The 15,839-nt window shown below is 41.7% G+C and overlaps 1 protein-coding gene across 2 annotated transcripts in view; it reads right to left on the bottom strand.

Moving 5' to 3' along the window:
• Positions 1-15,839, bottom strand: part of LOC105383202 — a 119,390-nt gene that overhangs the window by 5,849 nt on the left and 97,702 nt on the right. For both annotated transcript variants that reach the window (XM_048628407.1, XM_048628408.1), the window contains 7 exons: positions 14,266-15,140; positions 5,649-5,815; positions 5,012-5,144; positions 4,375-4,499; positions 3,135-3,226; positions 2,490-2,667; positions 395-530 (listed from right to left, as the gene is read on the bottom strand). In XM_048628407.1, the coding sequence (XP_048484364.1) occupies positions 395-530; positions 2,490-2,667; positions 3,135-3,226; positions 4,375-4,499; positions 5,012-5,144; positions 5,649-5,815; positions 14,266-15,140 (1,706 nt within the window). The remainder of the gene's footprint in view (positions 1-394; positions 531-2,489; positions 2,668-3,134; positions 3,227-4,374; positions 4,500-5,011; positions 5,145-5,648; positions 5,816-14,265; positions 15,141-15,839) is intronic.

Raw genomic sequence — 15,839 nt, 5'->3', positions numbered from 1 at the left:
CCATCATCAGTCAATGTCAGCATTGAGGTTGGGCCGGGACAGTGTCCTCCTGGTGCTCCTGTCTGCAGCAGTGTGTATGTGGCTTGGCCACATGTCTATTTATTATGAAGCTATTTATGACAGTAAAGTCGATTTAAGATAAATTGAGGTTATTTGTGGGGTTGGGTTAGGGCGCCATCTGTTGAGTAAATGGACTATCTTGGCCACATGAGTATAATTTATTATGTAGCTCTTTAGGTATATAGTAAAGAGGACTGGTCTTGATTAGTCAACTAGATGTATAGTGCCATCTATTGTGCAAACAATAAAACAATGTCAAATAGCATTACCAAAAAAACTTTACTTTAAAGCCATCTATCGCCTTAGCGTAGAACTAAGTGGTCTCACAACTCACCTGGCTCGCTCGGCGTGCTGCTGCTTGAGGCGGATCTGCGTGAGGAGTCCCACTAACAGCTCATCCACGTTGTGGTTGATGCCGACAGATGTCTCTATGAACTTGCACTCGTAGGACGTCGCCAGGGCTTTGCCCTCTGGAATAGAGATAAGTGACTAGCTATAGTGGAATCTAAAAAGGGAACGGTGGCATAAAAGTGCAGTCAGCCAGAAGCAACGGGTCTGTCTCGGCTGCATGGTATGTTTATTGACGTAGATTAATGTCACTTTATCGCGATCCGCGTTAAACACAATATTGATGTGATTGGTGAGTACCTGCATTAAACGAGTTGATTTACGTTGATAAAGATGCCATGCAACCAAGTCTGGCGTGGCACCTACATTAACGGAAAGTTTACGGATGAGAGATATATAGGTTCTTTCCTTAGGGAGCAATCATTTGATTTTACCTGTGACTGGATGGCCGTCATAAAATTTAATATTCCCTTTAACGTCCCTTTACACGTTCCCTCAGTTTATCAACCCCATTAAATAGTACCTAAACCTTTAGGTATGATTTAAATTATTCGTTCGTACATAATTCCCTTTTAATGCTACAGTTGACAGCTGCTATTACTTAAATACAATTTGCTATTAGCATACCAAACAGAATAGTTTCATTTAACATTCCAATAAAACAACTTAGTACCTGAGTACAAAAGTAGCACGTCTCTTTAATTAAATTCATTCAATGTATTTGTTTCGAGCGTTCCTAGCTCAGTTTTCAATTATTTATATTACTTTCATTTTAATTGAAAGCTGTATTGAACTGTAAAAACAAAGTAGAGGTTTATATTGGATTTTTTACTATATTCAGATACTAAACTGAAACTATGGATGGGATTATGGTGGATGAGACGTTCTTAGTTTTGAAGGAAACTCTCGAAAATAACACAAATTTTTCATGATACATACAGCCATGGAAGTTTAAAAGGAAATCCTTTAATACAAAAAAATATATTTTAGTCCTTAACTAACGATACAGCTGACAAAGACAAGAAAAAAAACGTAGGTACTTAGGTAAAGTATGTTTTTTAATCTCAGACACTAAATTGACAGATTCTGAACATTTCATCGCGATTAAAGTGACGTATCGTTTTACTGGCGCGGGACAATCGACTGTCATCTGATTACGTCAGCCGATAACTCACCAATTTTGAGCCAATTCGGCTTTATATAAAACACATAAGGGCGATTATCCCGTACCGCGTCTGAGTAATTTGCAAACCCTCATTTCCTAATCAAATGGAAGCCATCGCTCCGTTATCCCTCTTATCATTTTTAATGTCTTTTGGGTCAAACTTTACGGACATTAGCCACCAGGAGAGGTATTCTGAACTGTTAAACATTCCTGGAGCGAGATAAGCTAAATAATAATATATTCGGCAATAGATATGTTGTAGACTGTTCACCATTCAAACTTATAACAGCCCGATATTTCCGACGAGTAAAATATTCACGGACGCAGCTCAAATAGTGAAGAATTTAATTTGAATATTTTAATTGTGATGCAAAAATGGTAAAAGCGACGGCCGCCAGTATGGCCATTTTGCTTTATAAATGTTTCGCAGGGTTGAATAGCGGCGAAAATACAATTTTGAAATTCGAATTTCTGATTCAACGGATTTTCAAATTAGTTTTGGTTGGACAAACTTTTCCGACACATTTTCGTGCGGACAGGGAGCCATTCCTGAACACTGACCGAACTGAAAATTGTTGGGCTGGGAACGAGCAGGGAATGCTATCGAAATATATAGCATGTATTTTCTAAAAATACCATTAGCCAGAACCTGTAATGTCTGGGTAGAGCGTTTTATGTAAGACGCCTAGGCCTATGTCCAGTAGTGGATGCTTAAAAACTGATAGCTATACTATTTGGCGCTATTAGTTACACATATGCACTCTTGTTGTTGTTCCGAAGCTCCCAGAAACATTTATCAAACAGGCTCTGTTTGTTAATATTTTTTTTGTGCGATCATGAGAAAGATCCCTCCAGTCTTGTAGAAGGCTTATATTCTTTGTAGACTATTCTATACTGTTGTAATAAACCTACATACCATCAGTAGGCACGACCCTGGACCGGGCCAGGTCTGCCTTATTCCCGACCAGGATGACCGCCCGGCGCGCCGTGTGCCCCGCCCCCCACAGCGCCTGCAGCCGCCGCTCCGCCTGCAGGAAGCTGGCTCGGTCCGCTGTGGAGTAGACTACGCAGTAGCCGTGCGCACAGCCGTCCTCCTGGGGAGAGAGAGATGAGGGATTATGAAGGAATGAGATAGCAGTAGTAACGGGGTAGTCGTCAGCACAGCCATCCTCCTGGGGAGAGTGATGGAGTCACTTATGCTTACACAAATTAACAAATCAAGAAGTAACGTTAATAACGTATCGGTATCAATCGGAGAATATAATTATAGAGGAAGACAGTAAATAGAAAAGCATTTAGCTTCGCACTCGTAAGTGTTATCTGAACCGGGCCATCACGACCGCTTCGGATCCACGCACTTAATCACCTCAGCTCCACACGCAGCACTCACGGTATTGTCCACTCTCTCAACGGTAGTCTGCACCCCGTGGCGTACAAAAGTGATCCGCGCTCACGCAGTGCTTTCTTACGTGGATATTTTGTTCTACCCACAACTTCACATTATTAAATAATCTGTGAGCCGAAATCGCTAAACTTCAGAACAACGTTCCCTGGTACTCACCACGACGTGGTCCGGCGGGGAGTCCAGGAAGGTGATCTCGGACTCCTCGCCCGCCAGCAGCACGCACACCGAGCGCTCGCCCGACTCGTCGTCTGAGGACACACAACCACATGTTACTACTCATCATCATCAAACCTGAAGGGCTAGCACAAGGTGCATTTAGGACGTGACAAAAGTTTTGCATCGCGCTCACTCATATTGCGAGCGTGACGGAGAAAATTTGTCACGTCGAATGGTCCACCATCTGCTGGGCAGAGGCAGAGGCTCAGGAATTAGTGTTGTAGCGCTCCTTGGGCTCTCCCAATGAGTGCTACAAATACTCTGTTCTCAGACTTCCTCATCCAGCCGCTACCAGTCACCTGCCTACTTGGAGAATAGAATAATAGCTGTTGCCGAAAAACATTTAGGACGGAAAAATTTAGAGTAAAGTAACTGCATAAAAATGCATGTGAAATAATGATTACAATCTAATATTAGAAAGTTAGTACTGCTTGCATTCAGTAAAATTTCCAGTTTAAAAACAAAATTCTAAGCTTTCCACCTGCTACTCCTGAATGCAAACTCGCCGTGTTTTACTCGTATACAAAAAGCACGGCAATAAAACAAGCCCTTTCACACAGCAGATGTGAAAGCTGTTAGCGCACGGAGCTACGAGCTGCGAGTGAGATGCACTTCTACAACATACATAAAGCTGAATAATTCGTCGCAGCGGGAATGTACGTGAAAGCTACATAGGTGTAAGGTTTCCGCTATACGGTGGAGGAAGACTTTCAAAATGTAATGCTTGTGGGTCAAATATAACTCTTAGGTAAGTCATGTTATTTGCTTTCATAAAGTGTAAGTATACTGCAGACTTTTACTGTATCTTAGTAATTGATTATAAATAAACCTACTGAGCTTTGAAATTATCGAGCTTTAAGTTATGAAAACCGCTACTTAAGCATTATTCAACAATGACTTCAGCCACCTTTTTGTGTGACAAAAAGGACATGGAGGTGGCTGAAATTCAAGAAATAATACATTTTACAGAGTTTTAGTGAGAGTGTCAGGCATTTGAAGCGGATGACCATCACGGAGATGTTTTGTATTATTTTTACTGCACCGGAGGAATGTTATAAGTACCTACGTATATCGAAAAAAACAATGAGTACAACTTTGCTAAAAGCATCCGCTTTGGGCGTCCGCTCAGCTCAGTAAAGGCCCTTAGAGCTACATAATAACACATATAAACCACACGTACCTATGCTAGTGTCGTAGGCGTGCAGGTACTCGGAGGTCATGAACTGCCCCACGAGGCTGGACTTGCCCACGCCGGGCGCGCCCAGCACCAGCACGCGGTACGAGCTCAGACCCGCTGACGAGTCTCTGAAAGAGGAGGATTAGGTTATGTCACGATACTTAGGTCAGGACCTAGTACCTACAGAAGGCCAAGCACTGGGCTCAGAGCTGCACGCCAAGACGTGACAAAAGTTATGCTTCGTGCGTACTCACATCGTGCGGATTCGAGAGGAATACTTCTGTAACATGCGCGTCTCTCGTAGTTTCTCACATATAGTTACGCCTCTAGTGGCATCTACCATGAAACTGACTTATTGCTGATATAGAAGTCAGATTGTTGCATACGTATAGAGAGACCCAGAGGTGTAGAGGGTCTCCGATAACGTCCGCCACTTCCACCTATATTCAGCTGTACTTCTGGCCTCGTTCTAGCTAAGTTCAGCGGCACAGCTCGCTTTATGTGCTTCGGTGCCATGTTTGAACAGAAAGGTACAGTATAGTAGTATAGTGCTGGTGTTACCTGGATGAGGCGAGCGAGCAGGGCGCGGAGGCTCTAGTGACGGCCTAGTGCTGGTGTTACCTGGACGACGTGGTGTTACCTGGACGAGGCGAGCGAGCAGGGCGCGGAGGCTCTAGTGACGGCCTCGGTGCTGGACGCGCTCGACGCCACCGACGTGTTGGAGCGCGAGCGCCGCGACCGCAGCGAGTCGCCGCGGTTCACCACGCCTTTACCTGCAGACAAAGAAGTCAATACAGACGGACGAATATGCTATTGGAAGCATCGTAGACCATGAAAGAAGAAAATGGTGGCCATCTGAACATGTTGGATTTATGATTAAATGATAAGTAATGTAATAATCAATGGCGGAAAGCTAAATATCGCATCCAGTGCATGTTTTTTTAGAGGCCTACGTCCAGCAGTGGACTGCTATAGGCTGATGATGATGATGATGATGAATGCGTCAATTAATTGAGCGGGGTTTTTACATATTCTATCTACCCTCCATTCTGTGCCTCGGAAGCAAGGGGCCTAAAAAGTGTCTTCTGCGCTTTGGTCAAGCGATAGTGTCTGCGAGTAAGAGCGCCGACGACGGTCTGGTTTCAGGAAAGCAGAGAGCTGTGTCTTTTGGTTCTTTCGGGAGGAACTTAATATTTCAAGATTGGGCTATAGATGCTTGATCACTAATTTCGTAACGTAAAGCATGAGTTCACAACTAACCCTAGCTTCCCACTCACCAGTAATACTAAAATGCCGGAGCCGGTAGTACTCCTCTTCGACGCCGGTGTTGGGCATGGAGGCGACCCGCGCCCTTTGCTGCGGCAGCCCCAGCAGCTGTCTCTCTCCCGTGCGCGAGCGCGCCGCCTTGACGGACTGAGACCGCATGTGGTGCGGGCTGCCGTACCTAAGTGGAGAGAGTCGGTTAGGAAGATTGTTGTTACGTGGTAGACCAGAGGCCCTAGAGGGTAACCCTATACTGACGAAAAGCGACCGAACGAGAGCTGTAGTGCAATCGGCATGTTTAATACAAAGAAACAGTAGTGGCTCGCACAGGAGCGCTCCGAAACTTCGGTTTTCGTCATATAGAGTGACCCCCTTGCTTGGTGGCTTTTGTGGTAAAGTGGGGAAGGTCAAATGCTCTAGAATGTTCTTATATCGCTTCAGCCATTATTTTAGATCGTATAGGTGCACAAAGAGTAGTACATAAATATGTAATAGGTAACCTTTGTCTTATTAGCTTCATAAAAAGCCGGCAAGTCGGAATTAGCCCTTATACAATGATTGAGATGTTACAACACTCTCAAGACTCCCATTACCAAGGAAGCCATGTTGGTTACCAAAATGCTTTCAGGGCTCAGGACTTCTTAAACGTAATTCAGTTATTTCCGTGATTTGAATAGGTTAGTACCTACCTACATTTAAATGTTATGGAGAATAGCGGACGGAAGGTGGAGTAGTTGAGCAGATTTAATTATAAACTAAAGTAGAGCATGATGGAGGGTTCCGCATACATTTACATACGCGAGCCCCGCGGCGGCCGAATATGTTACGGTTTAATATTAAATGTAGGCATTTCGGATTTTTACTACGCAAATCGGTGAACCATAAATGTTCGGTGAGTTAAAAAATATGTAAAATTTATCATAACCAATTAACCATTCACGCTTTGTAATACGCCTGGTTTAGAATGTACGCACAGACCCGCTGACACTATCATTCGTCATATCATCACATTTAACGAAAATTTCTGCCGGGAATTGAACCCTGAGCCCTTGGACAAACGGTTTCCGTACATTAGTATTTAATTCGATATAATATAATGGTCATTTCACGAGTGGGTGCAGCAATGCATCTCTGCCTACCCCGCAAGTGAGTACATTAGTACAAGGCGTGAGTGTGTGTGTGTGTGTGTATTTCACGATTTTACTTCCGTAATTTTTTTAGTAAACTGCTATCGAATAACGTACTTGAAGGAATTTCGTCACAAATACTTAAGGAAAGCTCGGGAAACTAAACAAAACAGTAATTGAGCAGTAAATAGTATTTTCTACCCATTTATACCTACCTATACCCGCATTTTATTTGTACGAGAAAAACACAAGTCAGACCCCTTATTAATGGGGCAAAAGGGTCGGCCATATTTGAGAAAAACAACATTCAGGTCTGCTGAATCGGGTGAATGTGAAAACAAGTATTTGTAGGAACGGGCCGCGGTTGGAAAATTCCGTACCTCAATATTTGTGTTTAATTTATACTAATTGGGGTTTTCGGGTATTTATAATAATACGGGGGAGTCAAGTGGCCTGGAGAGGAAAGCTGAGGCGCTGTAGCCTTGGGAGTGATTCGAGGAAAGTCATGTTGGTTGATGAGAATGATCAGTTTGGACCGATTCTAGAGATAAGTAATGTTACGTTAAAAGATTTTTTTAATAAAACAAAAAGCTCCGAGATATAAAAGTAAATAAATTAATACTGAATCTTCCAGGTTTCACCTTGTTAGCGTACGTGATAATAGGATGCCTTCTAATGAATAACATAAACAGCTACATAATAAAACATAAAAAGGCAATAAAATTTAACTGAATAATTCTGTAATCCTATTACACGTGAAACATTAGTCAAGCAATTTGCGTCCTGAAATATATAGCCATCAGTCACCCGCTGGTACATGAAGTGAGGTCTCAACTGGGTTATACACGGATTACAAATAGATTTACAGCTTATTTTTTGTGTGTAAATGCGTAATTTGCGAAACGCCCTCTCGGGGATCACACTCGCGCCGTCACACACGCCAGTATGTTTTATTTAGGAGCTTTCTACTAATACCGAGATTAAAGTGAGCTTAATTGTTGTCGTATTATAGTTTATTTATACTATTGAATAATTAATCAGTTTATTTAGTTTAGTAGTCAGTAGTATTCAGTTATTTTTATTTCGTATTAAAATGTAGACAGAAACATAAAGGTCTTCGCATATTATAACAACTCACCGGCGACTCGACTCTATGCTAGACATTGATATTTAAGCCCTGTGTCATATGTTCAAGGTTTAATTTCAAAAAATGACATTCAGTGTACGATGCATAGGCCACTCGTTCGTTGTACACTACTTTATAATCATTTTTGAAATTAAACCTTGAACATATGACCCAGGGCTTAAATATCAATGTCTAGCATAGAGTCGAGTCGCCGGTGAGTTGTTATAATGTGCGAAGACCATAAAAGTGTCATAGCTTTATCATCGAAAGTTCAACTTATGTTTTCATCTTTTTGTTCTCTATTAAGTGAAATTGTTATCTTTCCTTGGTTTAACCTCAGATACCCGAAAAAATCTTAAATCCCACAAATGAATGATAAGACAAGATAACTTACTTAACCATACTAGCCACTCAAACTACATTGTAAATCTATGTGCCAATTTCTCCATAGTCGGTTAGAGCATAACCAGGTATTAGTGGTGGACTTTTGACACATCTGTCAAGAATTTTATATGGAGATGACGTATAATTGATTAACCAATCCCTGTCGGTTACATAACCGACTATGGAGAAATTGGCAATAAATCGTATCATGTTTGACAGGTACAACCGAGTCCGAGTTGTTCTACGGCTACCAATAATAACCATTTTAAAATGGCCGGCTACGCTACGCTAATGTAACTTCGTTGTAACTCGCTAACTTTTCTTCAATCAGTTGTTCTCCCGCATGTTTCCTCGCGAGCTCCTAATTGAGTGAATCCGCGGGGTGTCGGTGATGGAAGCAGCCTCCAACTTCAATAATGAAGCCTTAGATTAACAATGTACAACAAGATGGTGGGTCACGTAGAAAAACAAAGCAAAAAAATTACCGCATTTTGTTTACTGTCAAACCGTTTCAAGTTCTACCTCAATCTTCTGAAACAGCTCAGTGGTAAAAGTGTGGCGTTATTTCTCAAGACGTTTCCTTTGCATTGACGCTCCATTTTGTTCGTGTTGTTAATCTAAGAATGAATCCGAAAATTTTATTACAAAGTTCGGTGCTTGATGTAGGTACATGATATTATGTGGTGACAAGTGAGATTGCCTTGGGACATTCAGTTCATTTATTATACTTTTTACGTTTTGAACCTATTGGATTAAACGATATATTGACAGTTTGAAAGATAGCAGCTAACGATAAGCTTTTTTCAGTATTTTTTAAGCTTGAACTGTATGTGTATCCGTAGGTATGTCTTAATGCTATTGCAAAAGTGATACATATACAGGGTGTTACCTGAGTAACCCCCTTTCGGCTTAGCATACCCTTTTTGCAACACCCTGTAGAATTTGCAAAACAGGCGGCTCGTCACTTCGATCATTATCAACGACTTCTGTTCTACGAAACGACGTCCGACAACCACCGCTAATTTTGCAGGTAAACCTGCAACCGCTACACGGGTTCGTTATCGACGTCGATAGACTCGTTTAATATGCGTTCCACCAATTACAGCGATGTATTTATAGTGAATGGCGATATTAAGTTTATCTACGTCGATAACGAACCCGTGTAGCACCAGCTGCATAGTAAAAACGTTGGTTGTAAATTATAATTATATTTGAACTCTTGGGGCCTTACCACAACAACTTAGACAGTATTTAATAGGTGTTTAGCGATTTCAAATATTCTATTCTCTGTGGGGGGGTGTAACAGTACCTGCACCTGGCTCTCTCCTTAACCTTTAAACTGAACCTTTGTGCATATCCCCAAGGTCTAAACCACCTTCCTAAGCTTGGACCATTTTCCCACCACGCTGGTCCACTGCGGGTTGGTGGGTTCACATACGAGTAATTATCTAGATGTGCTAAATCTAGATATGCAGGTTTCCTCACGATGTTTTCCTTCACCGTAAGAGCGATGTCTACAATATCTGTCAAATTTAGTTTTAAACACTTTTTGAACAGTGTTTAAAGTTTTTGTGGTAGTACAGTTAGTTGTTACCATTAGCCGAATTTTAAGATTTACGAAAAGGAGATTTTTATAAAATAATATCACTAAAGACTAAAGACAATGGTGAAATTATGTTCAAGTTAGATTGATGGATCTCATTTAAATAAGTAGCTAATATTTTCAACTTTTTCAATTTCATTCTTGAATGCCAACAAGCTAAGAACTTGATTGAAATTTATGGAACTTACTTAATAAAGTGTTTTTACACATAATTTTCATTAAGAACCGTAACAGACTGACAATAGTCGTAGCGTCGTACCTAACATAATATTTATTGGTTCGTTATTTTCCCACCTGGGAGGTTGGATCCCAGCTGGCGATTGATTAGTCAGTCAAGTCATCAAGTGTCAAGTAAATAATAATTCAATATGTGGAGACATCTCACACACGGCCATCCGACCCCAAGCTAGGCAGAACCTGTGTTATGGGTGTCGGACAACTAATATATCTACACAGATACATAGATAGAAATACATATTAAATAGATAAACGACAACCAGACACAAGGCAAACACAAGTGCTCATCACACGAATGTTTTCCCTGGGCGGGATTCGAACCCGCGGCTCCAAGCTTCGGAAGCAGCTTCACCACCGCGTAAGCTACGGTGCCGTCTAAGTAGAACTACATTGCCGGTTGAACGGGCTTCAAAAATGCTACGAATTGAGCGGCCGTGACTGTAATTCATCTCACACAATGAGATGGCCGTATCCTCTGTCCGCGTTCAGCTTCAGGCCCGGGTCTCCTATTTACTCCGTAGGTCGCGTCAAGTGTCACCGCCGTAGGCCGCGTCACGATGCTCACTACATCTACGCGCCAACGTCGGCGTGTGAGGGAGACCGCATCAGTACATTTCTATAGTGAGCATTGTGACGCGGCCTACGGCGTGACGCTGGACGCGACCTACGGCGTAAATAGGAGACCCCGGCCTCACTTACAAACCCGTCTTTCAGGAGGGTCACTCTATATGACGAAAAACTAAGTTTCAAAGCGCGAGCCACTTCCTATCTCGTTGTATTAAACGCGCCGATTGCACGACAGCTCTCGTTTGTTCGCTTTTCGTCAATATAGAGCAACGATGCACAGACTTATCAAGACTAGGGGCCACTCGGGCAAATTATGAAATGATGGCGGCAGAAGTATAGGTACCTAATTAAAGACAATAACGAATTGATAATAAAGTTAAAATTGAAAAATAATTGATTTATACTATAGAGTAACACTATAGACGACCGAATGGCGTAGTGGTTAGTGACCCTGACTACTGAGCCGATGGTCCCGGGTTCGATTCCCGGCTGGGGCAGATATTTGTTTAAACGCAGATATTTGTTCTCGGGTCTTGGATGTGCCCGTAAAATGGCAATAGGCCCGCCCCCTATTACATTGGGACTAACATAACACTCTGGCGAAAAGTGGGTGCAGCAATGCACCTCTGCCTACCCCGCAAGGGAGTACATTAGTACAAGGCGTGAGTGCGTGTTTTTTTTTTGTGTTTTTTTTAGTAACACTTCTGAGACTACAGTGTAAAAAAACACTATTGGACTAATTTTCCCGTTTTTTTTTTCTCTTTTATCTTTAACGGTGGCGCATTGTACCCCGCAATTCGCGAGTAACTTTTCGCGACTCTGTACAAAGGAATATCTCTTTAATATTATTTTCCTTTGCAATTCCAAACAAAGAGACCTTTTATTATGGTGTATTTATTACGTGGATGTCTTCCGCATGACTTTGTTATCAATAGGAAACTTATTTAAATGGAATGGAAGGCATTCATTTTTTTAAAGAGCATTTATAAATATATGTATACCTAACTTAATACTTTAAAATCGTATAGGTATTATCACAGACCTGTATTTGAATAGACAACGATTGTCTCATTCCTTGTATAGAAACCAAGCGTGCCATTATTTTTATACCTACTGTCACGTCAGTCACGTCACTTGAACGATTTAGTTTAGGAACGTCCCTAATGACACTGCGCTAAAGGAAGATAATTTCACTCCCTTTTTACACGCGAAGTACATGCACTTGCGTTGTCTACTCAAATACAGGTCTGTGGGTATTATAGTATAGTAAATACTAGAAGTGTTATTATTTTATTTCAGTACATACTTACACCAAATGCCCAAGGTTTAATCAGGCATTAAAGTAAATAATCATAATGAATCCGTTAAGAACATTCATCTTAATATTTCATTGTTTTTCTCCACACCCACTCGGTTGTGTCTGCTTGAGTAGTGCGTATGTGTGTGTGTGTGTGTGTGTGTTTGTGTGTGAATGTGTGTGTATGTACCTAGTAACATTCCGTCATTAGCTCTAGAACTAATTACAAGTTAAGTAAAACTTTGGCAACTGATGGCCCATACTTTGGGAAAAGTTGACAGAATAACATAATAAAACTAGCTTTTGCCTGTAACTGCCTCATGGCCTAATAGCTTTACAACAAAAAAAGATAAGTACTTAATGAATCTCTGTGGTGAATTTATATATTAATTTTTTTACAACTTCAGTAGGTAGGGAGGTAGTAGTTACCTATTTTAAGTTTAAGGTGGGCATAAAGATCTCTTTACGTTATGTGGTAGCCATAATATTTCATTCAAGTTTTATCGGTTTTCTGAATGTTCATTGAAAACTATGAATGTAACTTTCAAATTCAAGTTGTAGTCTATCTATGGATGCCTGGTACGAAATACTCGCAACCTTAGAATACAATAGTCATACCTAACTATATGAAAAATTATAGCCGACAACTATCCTATACCTATAAGACATCTAGTAACTTGTGACAGGAGTCTCTCGAGACGAATTACCGCAAGTTCCAACTGTTTATTAGTTTAATCCTATTTTCATCTGATGTAAACTGACGTCATTTTAGTTATACGTACCTAATGTAAAGTACCTAGTTATGAGTTAGTTAAAGTTTAGTCATTTAATTGATTATGATTTTAATAGCTCTGAAGATTATTTAAGTATTTGAATGTAACAACTTTCATATCTGTGTAATATAGATAATACCTACTGCTTGTTTGATGGTAAGACTTTTTGTCGCGAAGGAGAAGATATAACATGAAAATCTTGTGATATATTCTTTTTATTAGCATTTCTGTAACAGGAACTAGATAGACCAGGTTTATCACCGAGTTGAAAACAAATTGAAAATGTACATACTGTTAATACAGTAACTCCGTTGTACTAAATATTTATAACTATTTGATTCGACTAAACGACGATGGCGTGTGGTAAAATAGTATGTCAAAAGTGTGAGACACTTGACACATTAATGGGGTCTAATTTATCACCTGTTGTGTTGTGACAGAATACCGCCATAGCAGTGACAGTTCCAGCTGGTGTGATAAACGGCAGGCAACCGTCACCTTTGTCATATCGCGAGTAAACGGCCTATTGTGTAGTTCTATGCGAGGCGGTTTTCCATAAGATGTCCCCTTTGATATGTCTTTATACTCGTAGTTTCATGTCGTGGACTCTATGAGGTTTATGTCTTTCATTAATTGTCACTTTTCACCCTATATTATTCTTAACTTCCCCGATTATCAGTGGCCGGGAATCAAACACGGAACCGAGGGTCATTTCCGGTGCAACCCCGCGAGGTGGCCGGCGGAAATGACTGCCCGCCGTTTGGAAGTGTTGCGAACCTTGAAGGCTTTCTCAAATTTACGTAATGGGATTTTAGCACATTATGTTGATATACACATTTATTCTTCTATGAAATACTTTCAATTCTGTTGAGTGAATAACTCGCGCCGAGCCACGGTCCAGGATTAAAATAAATTATAAATAATTAGATTGTAGAGAGTGGGGCCCAGGTGCCTTATCTCGGCACCTGAATTATTTAACACTGAAAATAAACAACAAGCTAATTAAATAGAATTCATCTTGTTGTGTAAACTTTTTTAGACTTAATAAAGATTCATTGTTTTTGTCCCGTCGGAATAACAAAAAATATTGTTCATTAATTTTTAACATGGTATAAAAGTGAATACACTGTAGACTATATAGTGTAGACTATTAAAGGGCTGCGTAAACGAGGTACTATCCATTGCGTTCTTTTTTGCACGTCGATAATGATATGTTTCTTAAAAATTGTAAGTACTGTGTGTACTTCTTATAACGCACAGTAAAGGACTAAAAGTACCCCGTAATTTATAAGAGATATAGACAAAAAAAAATATATAGTACCTCGTCTGAGCACGTCATAAGTATGTCCAGCAGTTTACCAAAATTCTGGAGTAAGACTGCCTCCAATTAAGTTAACCAGTTCGCTGCAAGATGGATATTATAATGACGAGCAATGAAAAGGTTCCACCTATCATTGTCGTTCCATATGTCAGTGGAACTTTTTCATGGTTCTTGAGTGTACTATGTTTCTACATACCTTTTATCGAAGTCATGCAGGTCCTCCGAGGTGAACTGGCTGGTGACGTCGAGCAGATGCTGCAGGTCGCTGGCGGCGCGCGACCGGCGGCGGCCGTCGTCGTCGCGCAGCAGCAGCGTGGCGCAGCCGCCGTAGTCCAGCGACAGCGACGGCTGCTGCACCACGATGGTGGTCCGGCCGGCCGGCGCGGTGGTCGCCGAGTCGAGCGGGTTGGCCGTCACGTGCACCTGGGCCGCCGTCGACTGTCGCCGCGACGACACCGGAGGCACCGAGTGCTGGTGGGCAGAAGACCGACGTCTGCTCGTCGCGAACACCTCCGTTCCTTCCAACTGACGTCTTAGTTTGGCTACTTCGTCTTTGTAGTACTCTTTCTCTTTCTCCGCCTTCTGTTTGTTCTTCATCCGCGGCTCGCTGCCTCGTCTTTTGGGCGGATCGAATTTGAAATGCGTTTCCAATTTGCTTTGACTGACTTTGGGGCTTTTAGGGGTGTCTAGTTTTGGGTCGTAGGGTATACATATTGAGGTGGAGGGGCCACTGGTTTCTGAGGTCCTGACTTGTGTCTTGTTTCTCAGTTTGGGTTCAGGGAGGGGGACATCGAAGATGAAGCGGCCGGGGCCGGGTCTGGGCGAGTCCATTTTATCGGTGGCGGATTGGGGTTTGGTGTAGGCGGGCGAGTCTATGTCTGTGGAGTCCTGGTTGCGGTGGTAGTGGGGCGGCGCGGTGCGCGGGTGGTCCAGCAGGTGCGGGGGGGAGGGGGGCTCGGGCTCCGCGTCCATGGAGTCGTCGGTGCCGGTGACGGAGGTGACGGCGGTGGCGGCGGAGTCCGTGCTCGTGTTGATCGTTTTGTCTGACGCCGTCGAACTGCCCATGACCACCTGCGGGAGACATGAGGAGGTTAATAATGCAAATCAGGAACAGTCACAAGGGAGTAAAGATAAGATGTTATGGCTGCAGTGAGACTGCAAGTAAGAGACATATTATTGGATGATTGGATAGCTGCTGAACTGATCACCTGATGTATACTGCTAGGGGGATTACAGCACAAGTTACATCCAGCAAAAAATCACTATTCTATAAAATAGAGGATTAATTCTCAGGCATCACGTTTTATTTTTTAATTTATTACTTTTTACGTTGTAGACAAAATTTCATCGCGTCATATTTCTGGACACCTACCTAGGGAGGGCTAATGATAACTAGAGGTGGTAAAAGCACAATGGAGTGCCTATTAACTGACTCGAGTACACTCAGAGCCTATAACATAACTATTGAGTGCTATTCGTAAAAGATAATGGAAGTTACAAGGGGGAAGGACGAGTATTAAGTCGATTACGTCATCAAAATCGATATAAGTATTACAAATAAATGATGTAGTTACAAAAGCGTAAATTATTTTGTAGCCATGTCTTACTCCCTTTGTATGTACATATTGGATCACGACCGAAGTGATTATGAAGGGGTTATGTTTCCTATGTGTATGGTGGTCTTGCCAACTTAGCTCGATATAGTTTGCGTTTCTGCGTTTAAAATAACTCATATATTATTCAAAACTCGTATATACTTTTATCATTTCG

The sequence above is a fragment of the Plutella xylostella genome, chromosome 20 (assembly GCF_932276165.1).
Source record: "Plutella xylostella chromosome 20, ilPluXylo3.1, whole genome shotgun sequence".
Taxonomy (NCBI): domain Eukaryota; kingdom Metazoa; phylum Arthropoda; class Insecta; order Lepidoptera; family Plutellidae; genus Plutella; species Plutella xylostella.
Note: the sequence above shows the minus strand (reverse complement) of the source record. Positions and strands in the feature narration are given on the sequence as shown.